The sequence below is a fragment of the Aspergillus oryzae genome, chromosome 4 (genome assembly GCF_000184455.2).
Source record: "Aspergillus oryzae RIB40 DNA, chromosome 4".
Lineage (NCBI taxonomy): Eukaryota > Fungi > Ascomycota > Eurotiomycetes > Eurotiales > Aspergillaceae > Aspergillus > Aspergillus oryzae.
Window position 1 is genome coordinate 4,061,047 of NC_036438.1, and position 25,935 is coordinate 4,086,981.

The 25,935-nt window shown below is 45.8% G+C and overlaps 7 protein-coding genes and 1 non-coding gene across 8 annotated transcripts; 3 read left to right on the forward strand and 5 right to left on the reverse strand.

The window, feature by feature from the left end:
• Positions 1 to 1,362: 1,362 nt before the first annotated feature.
• Positions 1,363 to 2,185, reverse strand: AO090102000182 (uncharacterized protein; the record flags this gene model as incomplete). Its single annotated transcript, XM_001822360.1, has 3 exons — positions 1,363 to 1,446; positions 1,503 to 1,976; positions 2,036 to 2,185. The coding sequence occupies 3 exons, from the start codon at positions 2,183 to 2,185 to the stop codon at positions 1,363 to 1,365; spliced, it is 708 nt and encodes a 235-aa protein (XP_001822412.1).
• An 883-nt stretch (positions 2,186 to 3,068) lies between these two features.
• On the reverse strand, positions 3,069 to 3,776 carry AO090102000181 (uncharacterized protein; the record flags this gene model as incomplete). The annotated part of the gene is made up of 1 exon (XM_023236939.1): positions 3,069 to 3,776. The coding sequence occupies one exon, from the start codon at positions 3,774 to 3,776 to the stop codon at positions 3,069 to 3,071; it is 708 nt and encodes a 235-aa protein (XP_023091710.1).
• Positions 3,777 to 4,630: 854 nt separating this feature from the next.
• Positions 4,631 to 5,168, reverse strand: AO090102000180 (uncharacterized protein; the record flags this gene model as incomplete). Its single annotated transcript, XM_023236940.1, has 2 exons — positions 4,631 to 4,693; positions 4,920 to 5,168. 2 exons carry the CDS (start codon positions 5,166 to 5,168, stop codon positions 4,631 to 4,633), a joined length of 312 nt encoding a protein of 103 aa, XP_023091709.1.
• Positions 5,169 to 12,241: 7,073 nt separating this feature from the next.
• AO090102000177 (uncharacterized protein) lies at positions 12,242 to 13,047 on the forward strand (the record flags this gene model as incomplete). The annotated part of the gene is made up of 3 exons (XM_023236941.1): positions 12,242 to 12,350; positions 12,399 to 12,563; positions 12,593 to 13,047. The coding sequence occupies 3 exons, from the start codon at positions 12,242 to 12,244 to the stop codon at positions 13,045 to 13,047; spliced, it is 729 nt and encodes a 242-aa protein (XP_023091708.1).
• A 636-nt stretch (positions 13,048 to 13,683) lies between these two features.
• Positions 13,684 to 14,763, reverse strand: AO090102000176 (zinc-binding alcohol dehydrogenase family protein; the record flags this gene model as incomplete). Its single annotated transcript, XM_001822356.1, has 1 exon — positions 13,684 to 14,763. The coding sequence occupies one exon, from the start codon at positions 14,761 to 14,763 to the stop codon at positions 13,684 to 13,686; it is 1,080 nt and encodes a 359-aa protein (XP_001822408.1).
• A 3,822-nt stretch (positions 14,764 to 18,585) lies between these two features.
• On the forward strand, positions 18,586 to 18,658 carry AO090102t00005. The gene has a single exon. It is a non-coding gene; the product is annotated as a tRNA-Arg (tRNA).
• A 2,051-nt stretch (positions 18,659 to 20,709) lies between these two features.
• Positions 20,710 to 21,606, forward strand: AO090102000175 (uncharacterized protein; the record flags this gene model as incomplete). The annotated part of the gene is made up of 4 exons (XM_023236942.1): positions 20,710 to 20,714; positions 20,821 to 21,153; positions 21,199 to 21,552; positions 21,600 to 21,606. 4 exons carry the CDS (start codon positions 20,710 to 20,712, stop codon positions 21,604 to 21,606), a joined length of 699 nt encoding a protein of 232 aa, XP_023091707.1.
• Positions 21,607 to 22,135: 529 nt separating this feature from the next.
• Positions 22,136 to 25,572, reverse strand: AO090102000174 (DNA-directed DNA polymerase delta POL3; the record flags this gene model as incomplete). Its single annotated transcript, XM_001822354.1, has 3 exons — positions 22,136 to 22,874; positions 22,944 to 25,123; positions 25,177 to 25,572. The coding sequence occupies 3 exons, from the start codon at positions 25,570 to 25,572 to the stop codon at positions 22,136 to 22,138; spliced, it is 3,315 nt and encodes a 1,104-aa protein (XP_001822406.1).
• Between the last annotated feature and the right edge of the window lie 363 nt (positions 25,573 to 25,935).

The window sequence follows — 25,935 nt, forward strand, 5'->3', positions numbered from 1 at the left end:
GCTCATACAATCTAGCAATGCTTCCTTAAATGCTAGGACAGCTTACGTAGTTTTACATAGGTGAAAGTAATTGAGTAATTATTATAAGTGACTACTCCTCCACACTATCATGGACTGCTCTGTCAGATACTTTAAGGAAATTCACAGCTCGTCTATCAATGCCTTCCCATCTTGAATTCCTACAACGCACAGCCTACAACCTACAACCTACGACATCTACAAAGACTCTACAATGTCACTACGTACTGAGCCAATGAATTGGAGACAAAACCAAAACTCCATTAAAAATCAAAACTAAAAAAATCAAAAATAGAACAAAGGAAATTGCTATCCTCCCATTCGGGCCTTGGAACAAGGGAAACATCCTCGCCACGTCCGTAGACTTAAATGTACGAGGTAAAAACCTTGAACAGGATGCCATAACATAAGAAACCTTCTTTCCATTTCCTTCAGCTGACCTTTTTATATAGGCCGCTTTTACCTTTATAAATTGTAGCCTGTCTATAAAGACAAGGTCTACTTTACCTCCCCTGTAGTCTGCTTTAAGGGCTAGACTACTCTAACGTCCCCGGCAACCTGTCTTTAAAGACAAGGTTGCATAAGCAACCCCGCGTAGCCTGCCTTTATAGACAGGTTCTACGCCAACGTCCCCAATATAAAACCCCTTATTCCTCCCCAACCTACCCATACAGAGTAGGTTGTAAACCTAGGCGGGACATCCACAGCACGTCTGCCATAAATGCCCCTATAGAAAACATCAACCCAATGACACGTCTGCCATTGGGCTACCCTTTATCCTCCACTTTCCCTCGATCTATTCCTCCACCTTATACCTCAATGTTTGTCCGTTGTGTCGATTAAGGGAGCCATGTGGTGAGATTGTTTGATTGAAATGAAATGACTCAAATGACTCGGTGGGTTTATTCGATTCAGCGGACAATGTTTGTTTTCTCACCATGGCTGCCGCTGGCCTGCCTTAAACATTTTCAAAGAAGTAGAAGTAGATGATTTAACAAAAGAGATGCATGTCCAGCCCGGCCGGCTTCCATTGGGGCGCCCTTTAATTCAATGGAACCGCCAGTAGTTGGGGTTGCGTTATCCACATAGAAGCATGTTTAAAGCACACTTTTTTCGGTGGTTTTGTTAAATTAATCTGTTTTTGGTTCTTTGATGTTTTTTTGTAGGCGTTGGGCGGGCGGCAGCCTGGTGTTGGAGGGTTAATTGTCGAGGCCAGGCAGCCCTTATATCGTCAACTAGTGACTTGGGCTACCTGTCCTTTAATAAGTTATTTGTGGGAAGGCCAGCCAGCCCTTTTATCGTCAATTACTGACTTGAGCTACCTGGCCTTCCTTTAGAGTCGATTTAATAAAAGTACAGGGGAGGAGCATCCATCATTTCGATGTCTTGGGGCTCCTCCCCTGTACTTGTGGCGAATTGTGGTGCGGCCTGTGATACGTTAGTTGCACTTGTCAAAGCCGGAAAAGCAAGCAGGTGATACATACAATGGCGAGTGCCGCAAATTGTTGTTCAACGGGGTGGGACGTGGTGAAGACGTCGAGCATCACCACGTCCTCCACTTCAGATGGTGGAGGCGTGGCAAATACATCGACCATCACCACGTCCCGTTGAGGAGGTGGGTGAGGAACGGAGATGCCCGGCCGCCTCACTGGCTGCTTGTTAAGCGCGGGCGCGTCGCGCATGATGGTGTCGCCATCCCGGGACACCCGTGGGTATGGGCCACGGTGTTGACCCGGGTTTCTAGGCGCGTTGTTTGCGCCACCATGCTGGGGCCCGGCTCCTTGGGGACCGGGACCCCGTCGACTTCTCCGGGGGGTGAATTTTGTTTTTCCCCCTGGGCCCTGTGGTTGGCGGGGTGCCTGCTTTTGTACTCTGTTATTTCCATTGGCAGGGTGGTTATTGCCTCCGCGGTAGCCACGGGGACCAGAAGGGGGTGAGGGCCGAGACCTTTGATTGATCTGTATACCATGGTTAGTTCAATGATCGAAGTGTCTATTGTCGGTGGAGATTAACGTACCTCGGACACCTCGTTGTTTCTCCTGCCCCTGCGCCTATTACCAGAACTAGTATCCTGTGGCCTCCTACCGGTGCGGTTATTGGCGCCGGCAGTTTGTACGAAGCCCTGACCCGGGTGGGATACGACGGGTCCTTCTCCGAAGGAAGCCATTTTATTGCTAACTCGGAGGGGAATGGAATGAATAACAAAACCTAACAGGTGAAGTGCAGTTGATTGGAGCGGAGGAGCAGGTGAATAACAATTTTAGGGGGGAGAGGATGTCACTGCTAGTCTTGGCCGCACTTATTCTCAAGAACGGGTCCCTTTCTTTCCTTTATTTTAGGAAAAAAGGTTAAAAAAAGGAGATAACAGCGTAATTCAAGATTTATTAGAGGTGCGGTGTGGAAGGTTTTCTTTATGTGGATGTTTGAAAGCAACGTTCTGATTTAGGTGTTCGGTTACAAGTTCCTAGCTCAGTGGGTTCTTATGATGTGTCGAGGTTATTATGGATGTTAAACTCTTCTGGACTCTTCGACGCTCGTTTCTCGTGCTTGTTCAGGTGGTAGACAAATGTTATCAGACGAATCAAGTGGGTTGTTTTGGTGGATAGTAAATTGTAGGTATGGCAGCAATGGAGTCAGGAAATGCGGAGAAAGGAAAGTCTTTGGCAGGGAGGAGAAAGCCAGCGTTAAATAGGAGGGAGTCTACGGACGTCACTCTTGTTCAATTGAGCATGTATGACTTTTTTACGACGACAGTGGGATGTAACGACGCTGGTAATATTTGACACGAGATATATACTTTCAAAAAAGGAAATCTGGGGTAATCCGGGGAATTTGGGGTAATTTCCCGGTATCCACGGAACCAACCGTAGGGCTGATCACATTTAGCCAAAGAAAACCTTATGTTATGAGCCTCACCATATATGCGCAATAGGCTTATAATATGCCATTTCAGAAGCACCGTCCATTCCACAGACATTTATCCAACTGCAAGCAAAAAAAACACTTATCGGCAGAGTGTCCTTGTTTTGCACAATGAAACTCATGATGTTTCAAAAGACAGGAGTCCCGGAGTTGCGCTTCTGACGCTTTGTTCTTCGTTTTTCTTCGAAAGAGCCGACGTCAGACCCCTGTTCGGAGTCAAACGGCTTCATAATTTTCTTCTTCCTGCCAGTGTCCCATGGTACGTCAATATTACCGTCCTGAGAACTCTCGGTTTTGGTCTTTTTCTTCGGTTTTGCAATACCGGGAGAAGAAGTGCTGCCTGTTGACGCCATACTGTCCCGTTTCCTCTTCTCGGGTTTGGAACTTCTTTTTCGTCTCTGCTCTTCTTTGATTTCCAGTCGACGCTGGACTTCTTCGGAGATGTCCTCTGTTTCCAGAGCCACCGGTGTCACGTTCCTCACATCTTCATCACCACCCGCCATCATCATATCCAGTCGCTTACGTTTTTGATACTGAACTGCACCGACAGGCATGGTATCTATGCTTTCGCTTTCCACATCCATACTGTCAGTTTCGACCCTGTACCGTTTCCTCCGTTCTTTCGAAGAACTGCGTCGTCGCTTTGAGGAATCACGACTAGATGACGTAGACGTCGTCCGGTATTCATTCGCTGTAGCAGTTGGTTTTTCTGAAGACTTTTCAAAATTTTCTGTTTCTGTCACAGGGTTACCTTGCTGCAGCGGTAACAACGACTCTTCAAAATACAATACATACTCGAAATCTATGATGCACCCATTAGCATCATACCTGATCATGATTATGACGCAGAAAAGGCAAGAAATTTCTTCACACGAAAAGCCCTGCACCCTCACCTGGACAGAAAAAACAAAAGAAAGAAAGAAAAAAATTTTTACCAACCAATTGTTTCTTCACAACCCGAAACTGCGTCATCAACCGATTCGTCTTCTCGATCATTCCAGCAACCATTTGCAACGCGTCGCCATTCGACACATTATCTCGAACCATATTCAACATTTCAATATGCGAGGACAGAACGGATTCATGCTGGGCGCAGATCTGCAATGCAATTCAGACTCCTTAGCGAAGGCTCGACGTGATGGATACCGTGCGTCATTAACGCGGGGAGACCTTCGCGCACCTCCGGCCATGATATTCGATTGCGTGGGGCGGTTGTTTCGGTAGTAGGGGGTTCTGTATCAATTTCTTCGTCTTCTTCTTCGACGGTAGGGTTTAGTGAGGGGCGATCGTTGGTTTGCGACATTGTGAACTGGGACGAGGGTTGAATTTAAGATGGGGAATTCTGTGGCGCGTTGATCGGCGGCTGTTTTTGAGTTTCTCCGCGCCAAGAATAAGCTTCTTCAGGTACGGGCGGTGCTGGGGCCAATCATCGGGATGGGATTTATACTGGGATTCCTTAGGGAATACATCTATATCCAGTATATCCTTGCTCGCAAGCTTACACAATGTCCACAATATACAAAGCTCACTGGACGCAGCTGTCACCTCACCAACACGATCACCCTATCTCAGCGATATATATCGCTGCAGCCCCCACAACCTCAAAGGCGATCTACTTATACATATAACAAGCGACAAAGTGAGACGAGGAACTAGCCATCCTTATGGGTTTACCATAAAGGCTTATGAATCAAGAATTGATAGGAACCAGCTTTCGGTAAATTCCTCCCATTTGTGTATCATCTTCTCTTTCCTATTCTAATCCTGTCCATACCCCTCAAGACACTCTCACACAGCAACCTCAACTACCAACTTCGCACACCTTACTCCCCGGAGCAGCTTGTCCAAACCAGCATTGATAGCTCCCAAGCCCTTGCTCACGACACTCGGCTCAGGACTCAGTCTGATATTCCCCTTAGCTAGATTCAACCTGTGGGTCTTAGCATATGCATGGTGATACATCAATTTCCTCAGCCTACCAGCTTCTGAACGTCCCTCTCCGTGGCAGGTTTCACAGCGGCAAGGTAAGTTAGACTATCATGGAGAGTCAATCGCTGGATCTCATTGGTCCAGTCCCCATTGGAAGGGTAGAATATCCCTGTGGCAGGGGAGAGGACAAGCAGGGGTGACGATAAGCCCGACGAGAGGTTGGCGGCGGGGAACCCTGCTAAGACGACAGCCAGTAGATGCCAGAAACTGCCTAGGGTCAGCAACCGCGATATGCGCATCTTCGTAGATGATGCTATGGTGCCTGTCGAGTGACGTTGAACAGTGACCCACGTCTTACTCGGGAGAAAAGAAGCAATATCCTGATGCTATCTATGGGATAGTGCCTGGCAATCCTCAGCTGAAACCTCGCCATCGTTCTGGTAGATCCAATGACTCCGGATATGGATCTGTTGGTATCCTCGCAGGTGCTCATTAGTGCACGGAGATACCCCAGATAAGGCGTATAACACTACTTACAGTACAACTAACTAAATCAGTAAGTACTAACTCACTTCGAAGAACCATCGGGCATCCCTGATTAGTCGATTATTTGCATCTGGCGGTGGAGTGCGCCCCCGCAATTCAGGACTATATAAATCTCGATACAAAATGGCCTACCAATAGTGACAGGTGCTTTGCTAATCTGCAAGCACATGGCTGAATTATCAACGCTCTGCATTTCTCGACTTATGCAAGCCCACCTCTCCTCTGCTGCCCTCGCTCGGGCCTATTCTGGGCTTATTTCCGTCAAACCTCGACAATTCCCTTGATCCGACTCGGGTCTATGGCAGGCTTAATTCTGTTAAACCCCGACATTCCCATTGATCCCCAATTGACGTTAGAACCGATTAAAGGACGCGAGCTTTACTAAACCTTTTTATAGAGAAATCGCTTATTTCACTTATAGTTTAGCTTCCAATAAACACTAATTTTGCCCTATAGACTTTCTTATTCTATTCTTCTAAGCTCTGCTGCCGTGAAAATATTTAAAAAGATAGTCCTCTATACCGATACCAACCAAAATCTAGACTTTACTATAGTTCAAATAGCCGCGCTGCGCTATTCTACTTATAAATATATTCTATATAGCTGCGATTTAGACCGGGTAGTAGACAGTACAGAGATTACACGATCTAGATATAATAGCGGCGCTCGATCTAGTATAACTAGATATTACCAAGAATAAGCAGATCACCGCTGTAGTGGACACGGTAACCTCCACATACGGGAGATTGGATGCTAAGTAAGAGTGAGCCCTCTGCAAATGGAGTCACTTTCATATTCTTCATCATAAGATGATGCCTCATCCCTTTCTTACCTTCCTACACCCAATGAAGAATGCAGACGAACCTAACAGAAAGCACTCACTCACCCTGCGTAATAACACAATATAGTCCTTATCAACAATACGGATATTATCTATCTATCCTCCGCTATAGACCTTCCCGCCGCGCGCTATCTACAAGATTCTTAATATTAATATTATCTCTATCGCACTGATAACCACAGTATTAATACCGTTTCTCTACCAATCTTCAGGTCCCAAAGTAATCAATATCTTATTTGGGCTAGATAATATTTAAAAATTATTTATTATAAAGATAGACCGTGCGCCCGCCTATAAGACCAGTAAAATCGATATAAATAGATTAATAGTTCTATACATAAATAGCCGAGAATAACTATATTAGGAAAAAAGAGGCCGAGTAGACTAAAAGTAGAAAGCCACGGATCTGGTACTATATCTGTGTACTAGGGCCGTTGAAAACGGCGTTCATAAACTGGTAATCCAATAGGCAGTCCCCCGAAGATAGGGCAGAGGTAGTAGTGCAGTTGTTAGAAGATGACGAGGGAAAGTTTAAGGGAGGTTCGTACTGGGAATTTGTGGGAGGGGATATGAAGGTCGTACCTTGGTAGTTTCACTGTATCTACACACTGTACCTAAGAGGGATGGTTGATATCCTAGGTGTCTCCTTGGATACAACATTCGCAGATTCTGACCGCATGAATGGTCGTTTCTCACTGTACAGTACACGATAGCTGTACTAGACTGGACTGAATTAGTCATATAAAGTAGTGTAGTAAGTGCAGTGAACTACCACAGATTTCCCACCACGGGGCATCGGGACTGGTCCACCTGGGTCCTCCTGGCCCCAGGACTGGCGTTGGAAGAACGTCAATTAGTGTTTTTCATTTTGATTCTGTAGTACAAAGAGGGCTTCTGTATTACAATTTCTGCCATATTAAGGCATGTGGTATGACAGCTAAACATAAAGAATTTCAGCATATACTGATGCAACAACCAATTAACAAATGAATGAGGGTCTAAATTCCTAAAGTATCTGTACATTCTAACCGTTTAAATATTTCAATATTGTCTTTCTGAAAGCGTAATTTTAACATAGTTGAAACATGATTGTCAGGAGCGATGGCTGAATAATTATCGGAACTTTTGGTAGTTAATCCGATACGGCGGTAATATTGGTTGACAGCATCAATTTCATAACTAATCATCAATTACAGTACAACAATACTGCGAAAGGAATTAGACATAGTGAAGTACAGAAGAGTTTTTGACATCAGAAGAAAGTGTACAATGATAATCAAAAATACTGAGTCCACTTATACGCGGATGTCCTCTACTCTCCATGAAATACTTAGCCACTTGTAAGAAATATCATAAGATGTTGGCTGAATGGCACCCTTCTACTGTAGATTAGTATTTACATTGTTTTGATCTTTCCCCCAGAAGCAGCCTGCAGAGCAGTGCCATAGAGCCTACACTCGGTATTAGCATTTGCTCTCTTCTCCAACAGTATCTGTACAATCTAATCTAGAGCTGCTAGACAGAGAATATAACAAAGTGCCTCCTAATAATCATAATCTTCCCCTTCTCTCTCATTCTCCCAATCCCTTAGGAGCTAGCGCCTATACCTTTTAATCCACTTATCCCACTTTCGAGCGTCACGACCTTGTCGTTGATACCGCGATCGTCGCATGATTTTTTGAATCAAGTAACTTCTTGGATATAACAGTTGCACGATCTCTGCACCATCAGGATTCCTCAGCGCAGCTTGTAGAACCCTTGGTGTAATCCATATTTTATCTCCTTTCTGTTCGAAGAGATACCTTATCATCTCTGCTCCGTCTGACCAGTTCCCTGCAGCAGATTCCATGATCTTACTTGTAATCTTGATTTCGTCTATCTTTCGACTCATGAGAAGTTTCATGATAGGAAGGCCACAATCTTCGTTCTCTGCGGCTTTTTGCATGACCTTTTCGGTGATCTTGATCTCATGACCTTTTCGATCCAGAAGAAGTTCCATGATGGCACACCCGCTATCAGTATTAGCTGCAGCCTCTTGGAGAACCTTATCAGTGATCCTGATTTCCTCCCCTCTTTGATTAAGGAGAAGACGTATGACTGTATCTTTATCTGACCCATGCGCTGCAGCTTTTTCTATAATCTTATCGGTGATTTGAATTTGAGATTCTTGTAAGAGAAAGCGGGCAACATCTATCAATCCCCATCTTGCTGCCCAGAAAAATGGCAATGGTTCATCAGCATAACGATAATAGATAAAACCTGGTTCCTGAATTCCAATCCACGCTGATAGATTTTTTGGGTCACAGAGGTCCCCGGCTAATTGGAGAAGGCTAGTCGGTGCATTCGTGAGACTTATCATATGCGAAATCCAATGGGTTGCTGCGTAGAGCAAGAGTCCATCTTTCTTACCAGTGACTTCCCCCTGGTTGAGTTGCTGGTAATGGTCCCCTTGGTATATACTCTCATGAAGGCAGGACATACATACTCGTGAAAGAACTATATTAGCATCTTGGAGATTCACTGATTGTCGCCACTCTGTGCTCTCCTGTCGACAATCATCTTGAGCTATGAGAAATTCTTTGGCTGTCTGGTGTAGAAGATAGATCCTGGACTCTTTGATGAAGATGAATAGGCCGCACAGCTGTCGGAGATTTTCCTCCAGGATAGTTGGATCTTGCTTTTCCCTTGTGTGTTGAGATGGGATGGCTATACCCAGCGCCACGGCCATTTCTGCTGTTGTTAAAGGACGTTGCGCTGCAACGATGATTTGTAAGACCGTTCTTACAGTATTCACACTGTAAGGCCGGACTCGGCTCAGGATCTTTTCATAAGCTGCACTTACTGTAGTAGGTACCATTCGGATTGCTTCTTCAATAGATCGACATGGATCCTGGAGAGTAGTGCGGATGTTGTTAATAGCTAGAGATAACTAAAGGTATGTGCGGTGTTGTATTTGGAGAAGTTGATCTTTAATTTACTGTTCTATATTGGCTGGGAGATTTAATATCTCAGTCAACTCTTTTACTTTTATCTTCACAACAAGATTGATTTCCTGGTGAATATAGTCATTTTCCCGCTCCCCTTATAGATATATATGCGGAAATAGGCCTGTGATTGATTTGAAATTATTATATATATTGTTATAGAGGCGGCTGGTGACAAGAAACTTTAACCAGTTCTTCTGCGTTGGTAAACTGGTTTGGCTATGGAAACCCTTGAGCCTTTGAATGAGCTGATTCTGGTCTACTAGACGATATTCATCAAGTGTATTAAGCACGCAAATAGTGTTTAGAGATATAGGATCTGATGTCACTGCTAGAAGAATCCGCCAAAGCTTACCAATCTCTTATTGAAGTTTATCTCCATTCTTCTCCCAAAATGGCACTGTATGTCGCAGTAGACTTGGCTATTGACTAAAGAGCTGATGTAGTATTACGCACAGTGCTGTAGCAAGACTATTCTACTTATTATTATCCTTGAAAAAGAAATAGTAAATCGATATTTTTAAACTGCACTCTTGTAAATCATTATCAATAAGTAACTTAAAGAGTACAGATTTCCCACAGCTAGAGTTAGCTGATATCTAGAGAAGATTTGTCAGAGGAATATCTACTAGTCAGGGTAGAGGACCTGTCAACTAGGTAAGGATACGTGGGCAAAGCACTAGGCAGTAGATACTAGAGACAGAAGACTGATTCTTGATTTCCTACTAATGACTACAGTACTAATTTATAGCCGAGGACCCCTAAGATTCTCTGTATACAATGATCAATCCTCCTAACGGGGCCACTGTACGTCATTAGAAAGGTGACGGATATAGACACCGAAGACGCCGTTCGGCCACCGGGATGTCCATGCACCTGGGACAGGGTATACTGTACAGTCACCTTGCATGATCGTTATCATTTCTGTGACAAGATTATTGGAGCAATTATCCTACCAACAGAGATAATATATATTCTACAATGCCCATTGGCATGTTTCTAGTATTTAATTGGGATTAATATCCTTGTGCTGTTCATAGTTCGATATCTTAAATACTTAATGATACTTTTTTTATCAAATTGTTAAAACTCGTGCTGTTTATTCAGCATGGTACCGTTTTTGTTGATTATATACTTTATCCAATTATTCATTAGTGCCTTTAACTTTTTTATTTAGATTTTCTAGTAAGCCTACAAAGTGCCATATAAGCAAGATTGTGTTATCATTGAATACTAGGCCAAACTAAATATTACTTACGATAAAGATTTGTAGCTAGGCTTTTTTACAATACTTGGCCCTTCGGTATATATCCTAGGAGTTCTTTGGTATATAATACCGCTGCCAAGGCAGCATACCCTTGCTATTTCTTGTTTTTGTGAGAATTAGAATAATCACAAATACTACAAATCACGATGTAGGGGAAATCTAATATTAATCCTGCTGTCTTTATTTCAAAACACAGTGCCCCAATTTACATACGGAGCTGTTCCCTCGTCTATCTATATTTAATGACAGAATTTCCAGACGCAATAATACCATAGTAGGGCTGCGGTTTATTATCTTCGCGCTCATTTCTAGTCTCTTTCTATTCTCTTGGACAAATATCACAGTTATCTATAACAGCTGGGTGGTCGTGCTGGATCTTAAACAATCGATCGCTCTGCTGACCAAGTCTAGTAAAAGTTTTCTAGGTTCTTCGGGTTCTCTTAATTGCGTTTCAAAGATATTCCGGATAGTAGGGATCATCAGTAAGCTCAGCGGCTCTTATAGTACTAACGGCCGCTAACAGTGATTTGGGAGGGCTGTTTAAAGATCCAGTTCGAGTAAATTTACCATTAACTCCAACTTTACCTATATCATACTGAAGTATATCTTTATAGTTACCTGTTGGACAGCTGATCACGATATTACCAAGCCGGATGTCACTTGTGGTAGATGGAATTCCTTCTCCAACACCAACCATCAAGCCAACCCGTAGCGACTTTGAGAACGTACGGATCATGTTGTTTGCAACTATAGTAGCTGCAGTATTGCCATATTGTCCTACCGGCAGGCAGGCGATCACAATATAATGTTTTCTAATTCGGCCCAATATATAGATATTTGGATCTGTTTTATCTTATTCATCGAGAGATCCGAAACTTTTATCAAGCATTTCCATGGCGGCGGCTGCCTCGATGGGAAGAGCGCAGATCCACCCGATTTGAAACTTATCTTGTGGAGGATAAATTATTGTAATTATAGTTTGATCAACACACAGTTAAAGGTTGCTCTGATAGTGACAATGATTGATAAATCTTAGAAAGAAGCTGAAGGATAGGCAAAAGTCTGTTAGCTGTACTTCTGGAAGAATACTAGAATAGCTAGAAAAACAAAGTTGAGATTATTATTAACCATGCAAATTCAGCCTTGTCCTAAAAAGCGTCGAAATGGCTGGGGCGGCAAGAGGTGAAATATGATTGGCAGCAATTACAACCCTGCTCCTTGTCACTATCACAAAGATAATCGGTATATCCTTTGCTCCCATACTTCCCACTATATACATATTCTTTAAACGGGGTTTCTTTTGGTTATACTGCGCAGACTCATTCAAAGTTGGATATTTCAACCAACCAACAGTGACCTTGAATGGGGTGTTCTAGAGCTTTAATTCTCTATCCAAATTCTATAGAACAAGAAGTGGGTTATTACAAACAGCTGTATAAGTACTTAACGGCCAATCACATCAACTAACTGTCTTGGCATTATGTGTTTGCCTTTTGTGGGTCTTTTGCTGGCAACCCCGCCTCGGTTGGCTTCTTTTCTCTTCCGTAAGCTCACGCGATGTAACCTCTACACATACTCTTTAGATGGGAGCCCATGTGGCATAGCCAGCATAAATTAAAGGTCACAATAGTCAGAGCTGTCAGCTGCAAGAGCACAAAGTGTTTAATTTTTTAATTTAGCTCTAGGCTATCCTTTCTCCTAGGTTCAGTTTACAAGCTTGTTACAACGGTCAAAATGGCTCCAAACCTCGCTGCCTCCCAGCATCAGCTGATCCGCGATATGATTATAAGCAGATCATTGACTGCAGCTCAAATGGCTGATGTTGCAAACTGCAGCGAGCGTTGTATCAAGTATATTTGATCTAATCTTCGCTGCTTTGGCACGACCAAAGCACCACCAATCAAGGGCGGGCATCCCCGTTCAATCACCCCTCTCATGGCCGAAGCCCTTTGTGAACATCTTCTTGAAAAGCCCGACCTCTATCTAGATGAGATGGCACTGTTTCTGTGGGATGAACTTGAGATCCTTACCACACCCTCAACCATAAGTCGAACCCGTAATCAAATGGATGGTCAAAGAAGGTAGCTCGTCGTATTGCAAAGGAACGGAACGCTGATTTACGGGATTTCTACCTCCACAACCTATCGGACTTTCGGTCATATCATCTTGTCTATGTAGATGAATCTGGCTGTGACAGGCGGGTGGACTCCAGACGTACTGGTTGGTCTCCTCTTGGAGTGACTCCGGTCCAAGTAGCCCGATTCCACCGCGAGCAACGATATCAGATCCTACCTGCTTACTCGCAGGATAGGATTCTCTTATCACGTGTGTTTCAGGGATCTACTGACAGTACTATATTTAAAGATTTTATTAAACAGTTGCTACATCATTGTGGCAAGTGGCCGGATCCAAAGTCTGTTCTGGTGATGGACAATGCATCCTTCCATCACACTGAGAGGATCAAGCAGATGTGCAGTAACGCCGGGGTGAAACAACTGTTCACGAGGACACGGTCTGTACAGGAAGATAAAGAGGGGTAAAGGGGGAAGAGGGGAAATTACGGCTTAGAGAGCATATCGTTATGGGTTCATCAGAAGCCTTTGCACTGATCTGGAACGCATCCTTCGTACTATATCCCTTGTGCAGGTAGCTTACAGCAAATGATCTCTTCAGAAAGCATTTCCATGAGCAGGAGCACTGTGTACACCCAATGACACCCACTCAAATGTTCTCCACCTAGAAGCGTGTCCTAACAGAAGCCATCTAGCCTGGCGATAGTTTCTAGCAGTACAAAATTTGGAATTACGTGCACTCGAATAATAGGAGTGCCAAGCGCTGCAGCCGATACATGGGGTGGAGTATTGGATCTACCGAAGTTGGGCTGACGTGGCATTAATCGTCCCCCATTCAATTGACCTAACTGCAGGGCTTGCAGTCCTTGTATACAACATGCATTAAGAGAAGTTTTCACAATGTTAACAAAACGCAATTGGGCGAGGAGAGCAGTGAGTTATGTACAGGAATATGGGAAGAATAATCAATCAATGAACAACAGCATCCCATCCTCTTGTAACTTGTGGCCGATCTCGGCTAAGTATTTTGCTAGGCGGCTATGTTGCACTACTAGTACATGCTAAATGTCATTTATAACGATCTGTGCAACGCCCCAGACTTCCTCATTCCGCAATCTCAACAACCAACTTCGTACAACTCACTCCCCGAAGTAGTTTGTCCAGCCCAGCATTGATAGCCCCCAAACCCTTGCCCACGACGCTCAGCTCCGGACTTGGTCTTATAGTCCCCTTTGTCAGATTCTCCTTCAGCCACGTCCCAATCCAGTATCGGAACTGCTCCAGCCTCTCCTCTTCTAGCATCGACGGCATGACAAATATCGTCTCCACCCCGTCCATGACCATCGCATCCGGAGGAACCACGGGTGCCGACGCAATCTTCGCCGTCTCCCCTTTATGATCTTCTCCGAGAAATGCCTCAAGCACAGCTTGACATGACGCTAGCTGCCCGGTAGCAAGGAAGCAATGCCGGATCACTAGCCCGTCCCCTTTAGCGGCCGATATTATCGCATTCACAACTTGTGGGTCTTTGTAGTCAAACACGCGATCTGCGCCCAGTGAACCCACATAACTCCTATTCGCTGATCCGGCTGTGGCGTACACGGCCGCGAAAGAAGAGTTGGGATTGTCCCGCAGCAGTCGGGCTGTTTGTACGCCCATGGTACCGACGCTTGAGGAGGCGCCCCAGATTAGGAGAGCTTCTCGTTTCCCCATAGTAATCTTTGCAGTATCTTCCCCCATCCGGGGAATGCCCATAGCATCCCACGCACTAAGAGGTACCTGAACGGCAACGGGCAACGTTGCCGCGTGGTTCCAAGACATGCCCTCTGGAAGGGGCACAGCATGCTGCCAGGGGACAAGACACCGCTCCTGGAATGGGCCATAATCTGGATCACAGGACTTCCAGACAGAGGCAGCGTAGGCGGCGACACGGGTACCTGGTTGGTAGGAGGGGGGGACGTTGTCGCCGACCTCGAGGACTGACCCGGACATGTCGAAGCCAATGACCGTGGGGTATGTGGATATGAAGAGGCCTTGGTCACGCATGATGGCGTCGGCCGGGTTGAGGGCTACGGATTTGACGGCGATGAGGAGCTCGTCTGGTCCTGGCTTTGGGGTAGGGCGGGGTTCGAGCTCAAAGGGTCGGCCTTTGGCTGGGGAGATGGCGGCGAGATGGGTGGTCATTTGGAGTTTTGGGGTAAGGAGAGGTTTGCATTTCTATGATTCTGATGTAGGATATTGAGGAACAACTCTCTCTTTATACCATTAAGCGATCATTTCAAACGACTTCTTCTGATATCATGCTCTGTTGATTATAGATGTTGGCAACCAATCAGAGACCTCTGCATCCGAGGCAGAGCTAGCGTGGTTCCGAAAGGAGGTTAGCGTATGGGGGCTGTGACATGTTGAAACCTAATGTCTTTCCATCGATTCCATTAAATCCCTCACAGGGTTAGAATTCCTAATCAAGTATGGAGGTTAATCTGCCTAAGACTCAGCGAAGGTCGAGATTTGGCTGTCGAAATTGCAAGCTCAGAAAGCTCAAGGTGGGTGGCTCTTCCTAGACTGCCAGTGCTTGGTTGAATGACTTGACTTACCTTGCCTCTTAGTGCGACGAAGGCAAGCCACATTGCAAAAGATGTAGTTCATTCGGGGTATTATGCAATTCTATGTCCAATATTTCCGACCTACAACCCATAGCTGCCGGCACAGGGAGGCAATTAATAGTTCGAGGAAAAGCAGAGCTTCAACCCCCTGTCTCGAGTGCTGTCTGGACTTCTGACGAATTCACGTCCTATCAGTTGAACGCAAGGTGTCAAGATTTCATCACCCGATATTATGGACGAAGTCTCACAATTCCAGATGACCCTAATATAATACACGTCAATCGCAAGCTCCTGAGACTAGCCTTCGAGGTAAGTTTTAGTACATTGATCCCGTCACCATCAGTGATTATACATGACCGACCTGAGCTCTGCTAAGATATGGCTTACAGCACTCTTTTTTAATGCACGCCTCTCTAGCTGTGGCACTTACATATGACCGTCATCTGAATAGCTCAGGCTGTCGTCGCAGTCTAGAAGAGTGCTATCACTGGTCTCAAAGCACAGCTCTCCTCAACAGACGGTTAAGGGAACCCATCAAAGCAAAAGACAAGGACCCAATCTGGGGCACGGCAGCTGCTCTAGCTATCTTGTCCTTCTCATCCCCAGATGCACGCACACCGGAAGAATCATGGCCTCTAAAGTCCTCTGACCACTCCGATTTAGACTGGGTCCGCATGAGCAAGGCCAAAATGTCATTGTGGCATATAGTGAACCCGCTACGACCGGACAGTCTTTTCAGCGTCATGGCGGGGACCTTTGCTCAAATGCAATCACCCCTACCAGAATTGGGAATAGATGGTATACCAAGCGCTTTGGCTGCCATATGTCTTCTCAATGACTCATCTACGGCGAAAGACAACCCGTATTTCGATGCTGCCCACGCAGTATCCCAGATCCTGGGTCGTCCGGATAGCGAGGTCACAACGGGTCACACTCAGCTTTTCATGCGTAGCATCCATGGCCCTTTCGAAGGCTTGCTACGGAATAAGGATCCTGTGGCGCTTTTGTTGCTGTATCTATGGTACCGCAAAGCAAGACGCAGTATATGGTGGATTGAACTTAGGGCTAGAGTGGAATGTCCTTCTATTTGCTCGTACCTACAGTTATATCATAAAGGGAATGTTGGGGTACATGCGTTCCTTCCAGGTGGTACTCTTGCCGATAGATGGAATTAGTGAGCCTTGAAGTCTCTTTCTTTTCGGAACTGTTAATAGGATGAGTTACAGCAGTGGTTGTGTAGATTATCGCTAGTTCTAGTGGTTGAGCGGCGTCACACTGCGGAGTCGAAGAGCATCGACATCGTGGGGTAGCAATGAGCAATAATGTATTACACTATGGCATGCCAGTACCTTGAGTCCAGCCTACGTGGACACGCTCAAGACAAACAGTGCAGACTGCGTGTTCCGTACAAACAACTTCCATTCTCTACATAGAAAACACTTGGGACTACATAGCAGATGTCCCAAGCCCGTTACTCACTTCCCGGTACGCAAGCTAGACCTGAGTTGCAGTGTTGATACTCGAACCAATGGAGTGGATCAGCCCAAGTGGTCGAATGATCTCAGTATCGAGATGGTAACTTAGTGCGTTACTATCAGATACAGTGTCAGAATATATGCCTTATTTCCCTCTGTTTCTCACCGGTTACTAGTTTACCAGTTCCCGGATAGCTCCACTGTATCCTGCATACTCTTTAACCAGATCTCTGCCCTAAGTATAGTAGTAACTCTCGAGGAGTCAATTATCTGTGGCTCGTACCTTGAGTATTATAGAAGTACTATAAGGTAAATCATGTCTGAGTGTCATATAGGGTCGGAAGCGATTTGCATATACAGCCGGTAATATGGCTGGTTGGTTCTACAATATTCGTATCCCTCAGCTTCACCCTCTATTGCGGCTGCCACTGCGTCAGTATAAGTATAGCAATTCTTAATGAAGAAAGGAATCAGGCAGGGACCATTAGTTATCCATAACAGATTAAAATCGAACTGCCACAGTCAAGGAAAGAGATCAATGAGGAAATGTTCCAAATGTGCTACCCACCAATTAAAACCGTATGTCCACACTTGAATTGTGAAATGCTCACATATATCGGACTCTCACAGCCCCTGGGCAGCCCCCCATATGAACAGAATCTTGACCACTTTGCGGCCCACGGTTCAGTCCCATCCGGCTCAACTGAGCCATGACTTCGCGCCCCGATTAGATATGGAAATGTTATGATGGCACAGATCTACCTTCTCCTGGAACGGTATGCCAAATGGGATCACAATAATACCAATGACAAAATTTAGATCCATCATGGGCTACATAGCTCACTCGGGTCTCTTGTTAGTTTTGCGTTACATTGCAGCGTTGCGTTGTACCCACGAGTAGTGTCTGACAGGGATGATGCACTGTCCCAAGCGGTCCCTGTGATGTCTATCCAGGTTTGGAAACTAAAGGAAGCCTAAGTGACACATGAATAGCTGTAACTTGTTAGAAGTTGACTCAGTGTAACCTGGGCATCTCTGGGCGCCTTCAACAGTATTGTCTGATCTCTAATTCTGCTGTATTGGGGTATAACCTTGCGCTGGGACATAAAACTAAGCCAATGTGATGTTACTTCAGAGACTAGTAGCGTGATTCTTTACAGAGCATGATCCACAGTAGGCGAAGGCCTCTAACAGATGACGTCTAATGATATTAGTCCATGGTCCAAAGAGAAAGCACCGCGAAGTCTCACCTATATAAAATCTCACCTCACTCGTCCAAAACAACAATAGCATCAGACGTCGCACCCTGAACACATTATCTCTAACATAAACCCTAAATCGCGTGCTCTCTAGGATCTCGTCCAATCTTGCACAAGAATTAATAGTAACTGATGCCGGAACGGAAAACGCCCAAACATATCATTCCGCGAATGTTAACTAACAATTTGGAGAGAATCAGGAGCTAGGACGTCAAATTAGTTTGAGTTCGAACATCACAACAGCTTGATGCCACCTCAACAGGGTCAACCGGCTGTAAAGCTATTCGTGGAGGGATTTGGATCTGTGATTATCACAATCGGGCTTTTAGCTGAGATCTTGAACAATACGCCCGAGGAGGTGGAAGATCGACTACGCTTAAAAGATAGCGGCATCGAAGCGGCCCTTCAGGCTTTCAGGACAGTTCCGCCAACTTGTCGACAATGAAACTATACCAGCTCGTTAAACTCCTTCTGTTCTCTGTGACCGGGTGTCATTACCGTGCTATTTGCATGGTTGATCACACATAACAAAGGGACATAATGGTGCGCATTACTTCTCTCTCTTCAATTGCATGCTCATCGTTCCAACTCTGGACTGAGGAGAATTCGCCCTTGAAGACATAAATCTCACGGGATGTCAATTCTATCTTCAATCTTACAACAGTCGGCCGAGTGGCGCAATGGTAGCGCGTTGGTTTCCGGTACCAAAGGTTTGCGAGTTCGAGTCTCGTCTCGGTCGGGTTCTTTTTTTGTCCACGGAGTTTGTTTACCTAGTCTTTTTATAATTTTCATCGAGCTACACTAGTGTAGGCTGGTGAAAACCCTAGGTGTGTCTCCGAAGATCTATCTCACTCATGTGGTTCATCATGGCAGTTGCAGTACCGAGTGTCCCAGTTGGCATAGAATACACTCTGCTGTACCCGAGAGTGTCTGTCTTGGCAAGGCGTACCGTCCTGCAGGTCTTCCCACCAAACACACTGCTTTGATTATTTGGACGCGCTACGCTTGGTGCCAAGAGGCTGCGATACTTTTGACCCAGTATTGTACATTCCAGCCAAAGGCTGTTACAATACTGAGCGAGAACAAGTCCAAGGCCAGGTAGATCGAATTCGGCTTGTCAACTAGCTACCACCGTCATCCTGAATTTGTGATTGTTTCGGATTGCAGGCTCGGTTTGGATGAACTCTTTTAGAGTATCACGTTGGCAGATTACCTCACTCTGGCCTAAAAGCAGTTTTTTTGCATGTAGATCATCTTCAATATTTACTAGAGACTCCATACTTATACTACACACCAGTGCCCGAGAGCCTCCTTCCTGCAAAGCTCTTGATAGATATTTATATCAGAGCTAGCAAACAGTACCGAGTACACGCCCTTCACTCTTCAGGCGTTAAACCCCACACGAACCAATAAAAATTATATGATCTGCAGGCACTGTGAAGTGTGCATATACGATGTCAATCATTTACTGAACCGGCGATCTCAGATGGTCAGCCTGACTCACAGCCTCGTTTGCCGAGAGAGGCCGAAAATAAAAAGCCCCCGTCCCACACCCCTACTTCTAGCATAGTTTACTCTTGCAATATTCAAGGATAGAAGCTGTTATGCCGAGAAAGAAGATTGATGTATGGGGCCTATGGGCCTGGCTCGGTCTCCAGCTTCAAGTCAGCGCTACCACGGTGCGAAAGGAAACGATCCAGACAATGCAGAGCAATCGATTGCTTTCGCTTCGAAAGTCACAACTAGAGAAATAGTTACCACTAACGACCCGACGCTTGGTATGCCTTTCCTGGATGAAGCGGCAATTGGCGACAACAGTAACAGCAACAGCTCCGCGAATGCGGTCGAGGACAGGAGTTCTCAAAACCGACGACCCACTTGGATCAGAGGCGTATACCTTTGTGCAAATGCAACTGTCGGTCTACTGCTACTGAACACCATATTCATCTCCGTAGTAGGCGGGCTGACATCGAAGCACCGAGGGTCTGGAGGGTCTTCCAACTCAAAAGTGGTCTATGAAGGCAGCTGCGTCATAACAAGTCGATGGAACACGGCATTTCATTTTATCATTAACGCTATTAGCACCTGCATTCTGGCGGCAAGCAATTACTGTATGCAAACGCTTATCGCCCCGACTAGAGATGAAATTGATTTGTTCCATGCAAAGCGCCGCTGGTTGGATATTGGCGTTACGGTTTGTCCACAAAGCCTAGCTTCGACCATTATGCAACGTATGGAGTATCTCATTTCCCATCGGGGTACAAGGGCCTTATTTACCTTGCGAGTGATTTGTTTATGAATGGTGGAGGAGATACATCTGTACTTCGGCCTACCGGCCGATATAAAGATCAGTCAGTTAAGGCTGTACCCTTTTCATATCCCAGCCTCCCAACTAGAAATTCTCATGAATGCACAGTTGATGCTGCTTATTCTGACATTTCACCTCTATATCGGACTCATTCTCTCAGCGGGTGTTTGGCATTTGAGGGTAAGAAAAATTGCCAACTACTTCTTAGCCCTTCCATTGCTGTGATTGTTTCATTAGCTGCGCTGATGAAGGTATTTGCGATGTATCTTGCCGCTCATCTTCAACGGTCTCGAGCACCTCCTCTTCTTACAACAGGCGATGCAGTTGCATCATTCCTAGAAAGACCTGATGATACAACGAAAGGGATGTGCTGGGCGTCAAAGCGTCACATTAGAAAGGGTACGTCCAGACAATACAGACATCTATCACCACCTAGACAATGGAGAAAGGCATCTAGCCCTTTCCATTGGCTAGCCACCTCCATGATGTTAGTGTTCAGAAAGATTCAACGTAGAAATTAGCCCACCATGGAAGCTAACCTCGCCTAGCTTTGTTGGATGCTCAGTAGTGGCCATTGGCTTGCTGGCTGTCAGGTTACCCAGCGCCGTTGCCAACCCTCAAGGTCTCTGGGATTACGAAAGCAACGTGAAAGGTACCGGGGCTTTTGTGCTTGGTACTGTCTCGGAGATGCAAGGCGTGGTGACAGCAAACAGTGTTCAACTACTCGTCACTGTCGGCTACTATTTCTATAACAGCGTGCTAACTAGCATGCTCGCATCGGCTGAGTACAGTTCCTACGGGACAGACCGGAAGCCACTTCGAGTCACTTGGCCCGTCAAGGGCAGCCAGCAACGCTCGACCTACTGGCTGAGCGTTCCCTATAAATACGGGATCCCAGTCATGATTCTCTTCATGGTCATCCACTGGTTCGTTTCACAGGCCCTCTACTACGTGTTGTTAATCCCTTATAGCCCGGATGATCAGCCCCTATATGGAGAGAAGTTCAGCTCGCTCGGGGCCTCAGTCCTACCCATGTTCATTGCGGGTTTGGTTGGTCTGGTCCTGTTTATATTGTTGTTGTGTTTGGCTTTTCGGAGACTCAAGTCAACTATACTATTAGCGGGCTCCTGTAGTGCTGCTATCAGCGCAGCCTGCCACCCGCCTGAGGACGTTTGTAACGCCACTGCAGCCCATGGGGAGTTATTATGGGGAGAGACGAGCCTCCCAAGAGATTGCGTTGACGATCAGAGTGACGGATGTGATCTTCCAAGAGGACATTGCAGCTTTACTCCCCTGGATGCACGACAGCCTTCTTTGAACAAGTTGTATGCTTAGATGTTTTTGTGGCTGCCTATCTTACTGCAATCCCTAGTGGCTAGAGTAAAATCAAGGAATCAGACCTTGTTTCTTCAGATTGGTACAGGATCTATTAGGCTTGGACTCCAAAGTAGACAGATTCTCAATTCAAAACCTCAACTTCTTACCCCTTCCTACGTTCACTATGCTGGCTTAAGTACGGTAGAGGGGACGTGAAGGCCTGTTCTCCATATCCTCTGGTTGTATGTACCAGCTTCTTAGTTGCAGAGACGTACATAGGGTCTCCAAAAAGCCGCCCAGCACAGGGCGCTCACATACTCAAATCTACTCTGTGAGCAAAAGGCAGCGAGGGTTGAGCACTAAAACGAAAGAGAAAGTCGCTGGGCTGTCTAGGAAAGGAAGTGGTGTAAAGATGTAAATATGTTCGAATAATCTCATTATTTGGTATCTAGACACAATCCTCTAGGCCGGATTTGTTCCATCATTATCCATGCTAGTTCCCAAGACGCCATAAAAAACGATCGACCCCAATAAATAATCAAAGGACTCTTGATACTTAAACTGCGCTAACCATACCCAGAAATATAGGGTTTACCATGCACCGGCATCGAAATCAAACCGAGAGAGTTCCTTTTGTGCATCCTCCACGTCCTTCTTTGCTTTCATACGCATATAGAAAATCGGACAATCCCTAGATGAACAGATGACTTCACAGTGCAAACTACCCTGGCAGCGCTGGCACTGGGTCCACAGTCGCCCGAATCGGACCTCGAGATCTGACACTTTCGTCAGCGATCTCGTATACAGCTCGCCAAGCCGCGGCTGACAGTGCTCGCACACAGCACCGGCCATTTCAGCCTTGCCAGACAGAGGTTTTTTGCACCCCATGCAGGTTGCAGTTTTCTTCGCAAACTTCATAAGCCCACCCATAGTCGGTGCGGCTACTGAGATGGAACGCGTATGCTCGCCGGTAAGAAGCTGACCGGCCTTCTTCTCTCCAAGAATGGGCTCGAAGATACGGCCGAGAGGGTTTGCAAGTTGATTGTCCAGGTAATACTTCGTGTCGATAGGGATGTTGTTCTCAAGAACATAAATAGGGTCTTCCGACTTCTCGTAGTTCTTTGAGCCACCAGCACCTTTGACAATAACGTATGCAACACGGTCACCAAGGGTAGGTGCAGAACCCGCATCACGTTTCTTCATGCGCTCAGCAAGTTCTACGTGTGCCTGCTTGGCTGCGTAGTCGGACTTAGAAAGAGCCTTTGTGATCACAAGCTTCGACATATCGACCTTGTTTTGCAAAAGGTCCGAAATCGTTTCCTTGACATACCTAGAGTCACGTTAGTTGTGCTGCTATGGTAACGCTAAAGACTAAAGAGCACTGTGTGAGGAGACTGACTCTTGGGCACTATCAACATCTCTGTCGATCAAGATCTTGTGCAGCACGGTCTCAATGACATTTTGCACTAATAAACAGTTGTCACGACGAACAGTCTCAATACCCTTGGTATCCATCTTATCATACTTCTCGGTTTTCGTCCAGTATAAACCAGCGTATCTCTTCTTGTTGATAAGGAGGTACGGGAAGTACACCTTTTCGAACTCAAGCTTGATTGGCTTGAGGAATTTTGAGGAGACGTATTCCGAGGCCTCTTGTCCAAGCTTCATGGCGTCCGCTAGCTCCGTGACACCAAATTTGACCATGACGGAGTCGGTATCACCATAGATGACTTTTGCGTCATGGGAATAGCCATTGGCAATGGTGTACCGTGCTTCCACTTCCTGCTTTGTTTTTTCGATCATTTGACGACCGTAGCTGGTCGTACTACTTGCAATAGGCAAACATGGCAGTTTTCCAACCGTGGCACCCGTGAGACCGTAAACACTGTTAGCGCTTATCTTGAGCGCAAGCTGTCTTCCGTTCAAGACAGCCTTCTTGAATGGATCTGTTTCAACCGCCAACTCTTTCTTCGCTCGCTTTCTCGCCGCGAGCAGTTCTTCTAGAATTTGGGATAAGAGACCCTTGCGCACCTTGGTCGTGCAGAACAAGTCCCCATTAGGCGTCACGATATAGTCTTCATCCTTCTTCAAATTGTAGCGCTCAACGGCCTTCTTGTTCAATAGAGTTGTGTAACATAGATTATGGGCTTGGATGATAGAGGGATATAGGGAGGCAAAATCCAGGGTTGCGATAGGAACATTATAGTAGCCACGAACCGGTTCGATGACAGTAGCACCTTCGTATTCCTGCTCACTTTCCGGGGTGTTGTTTGGAATGACGAGTTGTTGTTCCAGAGCCTTCCGGAATAACTGACTCATGAATTTGACCTGTTGGCCTCGTGATAAAAGGAAATTGAACGGAACACCCGTTACTCTTGCCATCTCGGTATAATTAATGAGGCACATGAGCTTGTCCATTAATCTCTGAGGTAGGTATGCATCCTTGAGACAGTACACGGCAAGACGTCGCCTTGAGTCGGGTGTTCCGTTATGCAATTCAGTGATCATTGTGTGGTGAACATCTTCCTTCTGTTCACCCAGAAACTCGTAAGACACCGAGTTCAGTGTATAACTTCTCAGGTGGTAATCTCTTTGGACTAATTGCAAAAGGTCCAGTTGGATTCTTCCGTTGGTGTTGGTAGCCTTTGTATCACGGTTACCCATCTGTTTGCTTGAGAAGTTTGTTTCCTTGGCTTGAGACATAACTCCGTTCAGCCTAGTCCAGTACGGAAACCCAGTGCACTTCAAGTGTTTTGCTCGATCCAGGAGATAAGGAAAATCGAAATTCGCAATGTTGTATCCAATAATAACGTCAGGGTCAACTTTCTGCACAAAATCGCGCCAGGCCATAAGCATTTTTTCTTCTTTTTCAAACTCCAGGATTTGGGTGTTGACAATCAGACTACACGTATCCAAAACAAATACATTTCGGATGAAAGGCTTAGACTCTCCATAGCGAGTCACGACGTTGGCGATCTGGATGACAGGGTCTTGATTCGGTTCTGGGAAAATACCCTTTCGTCCAGCACACTCGATATCGAAAGATAATATACGGAGAGGCGCCATTTTAGCCCATTCACCATTAGGCGGGTGGGCGATAAGGTCGTGATAGTCGACGACGGCTTCGATCTGACAATTGGAGTGTTTTTCTTTCTCGTGAATAAGCCGGTACTTCCCTGCCTTGGCTTCTACCCAAGACATTCCGGAGATGTTCGTGTCAATCATAAACCTCAGAAGATATTGGATGTTGTCAAAGGTGGCAATCTTTTCAATGCCAGTCCAAAGGCCTTTGTAATTCATACTTTGACCCCCGTTCTCCAAAGCCCCTCGCAATTTGCTGATAAACTTCGGCTCCGTGACAGTGATCTTAAGGTACCAACTCTTTTGATTTCCTTGATAGCCATAGATATTCTCTCTCAGGGTTACTTGAACCGATTGGATCATAGTCTGGAAGTTACCGATTCTGCTTTCCAAGAAAGCCCGATACGGGTCGCAGTCTTCTTTGGTAAAGTTCACAGGAGCGGCGATATAGAGGTAGTGTTGGAAGCCGGTGACATGCAGCAAGACGGATTGGCCAGCCTGTACGGTACGTTAGAGCAATTCGGAGATTATCGACACCGCGCAGACAATACCTCTGTGACTCCAAACAGTCTAACGGCTGGTTTGCCACCCAAGAGTGTTCCCTCTTCTGCATCGATCTGCTGGAAGCAGACATTCTCCTTTGTAGGGTCAAACTCGCCAAGCGGAGGTCGCTCCCATTGTTGGTCCTTCTCCGCATTACTGTCCTTCAAGTCATTGATGTCCTGCGTCAATTTCTCAAGAACTTCCTCCTCGAATTGACTCTTCTGTAACTGACTCGAACCGGGCACTTTTCGTTGGCCATTTTGAGAAGGCGGATTGACTCTTGCGGATAGTCTGTTGTCTATTTTCCGTTTTTTGCTGGCGTCTGGGGATTTCAGGATACCGCGCGGATTATTCGATGCATCTCCCAGAACCCGCTTTTGGGGCGTCGCGACAGCTTCGGGCATGACGGAAAGATCATAAAACCGCCGCAGTAGGCCGATACTATCAACTATGCGACCTATGTGAAGAAGGGTTGGCGAGTCGTGAGAAACCAACACATGGAACGCACTATAGGCGGAGTCGCGGGCAATTATGCTCCATTCATGCAGGTCGTGCCTTGTTCGCGCCGGACGTGACGCGTTGGCTGAGGTCACGTGCTGATAGCGACTATTCCTATCCCAATTGCGGAGTAGTCTTACGAAAGACCAGGTCAAGGAAGAATATTCCGGTCGAGTTTTCTTTTTTTTTTTTACCTTATACACAGTAGATAGTGCTCCAATTTATCGGTCCACGTGTTAATGCTGGTACTTATGATTACAAATGGTACA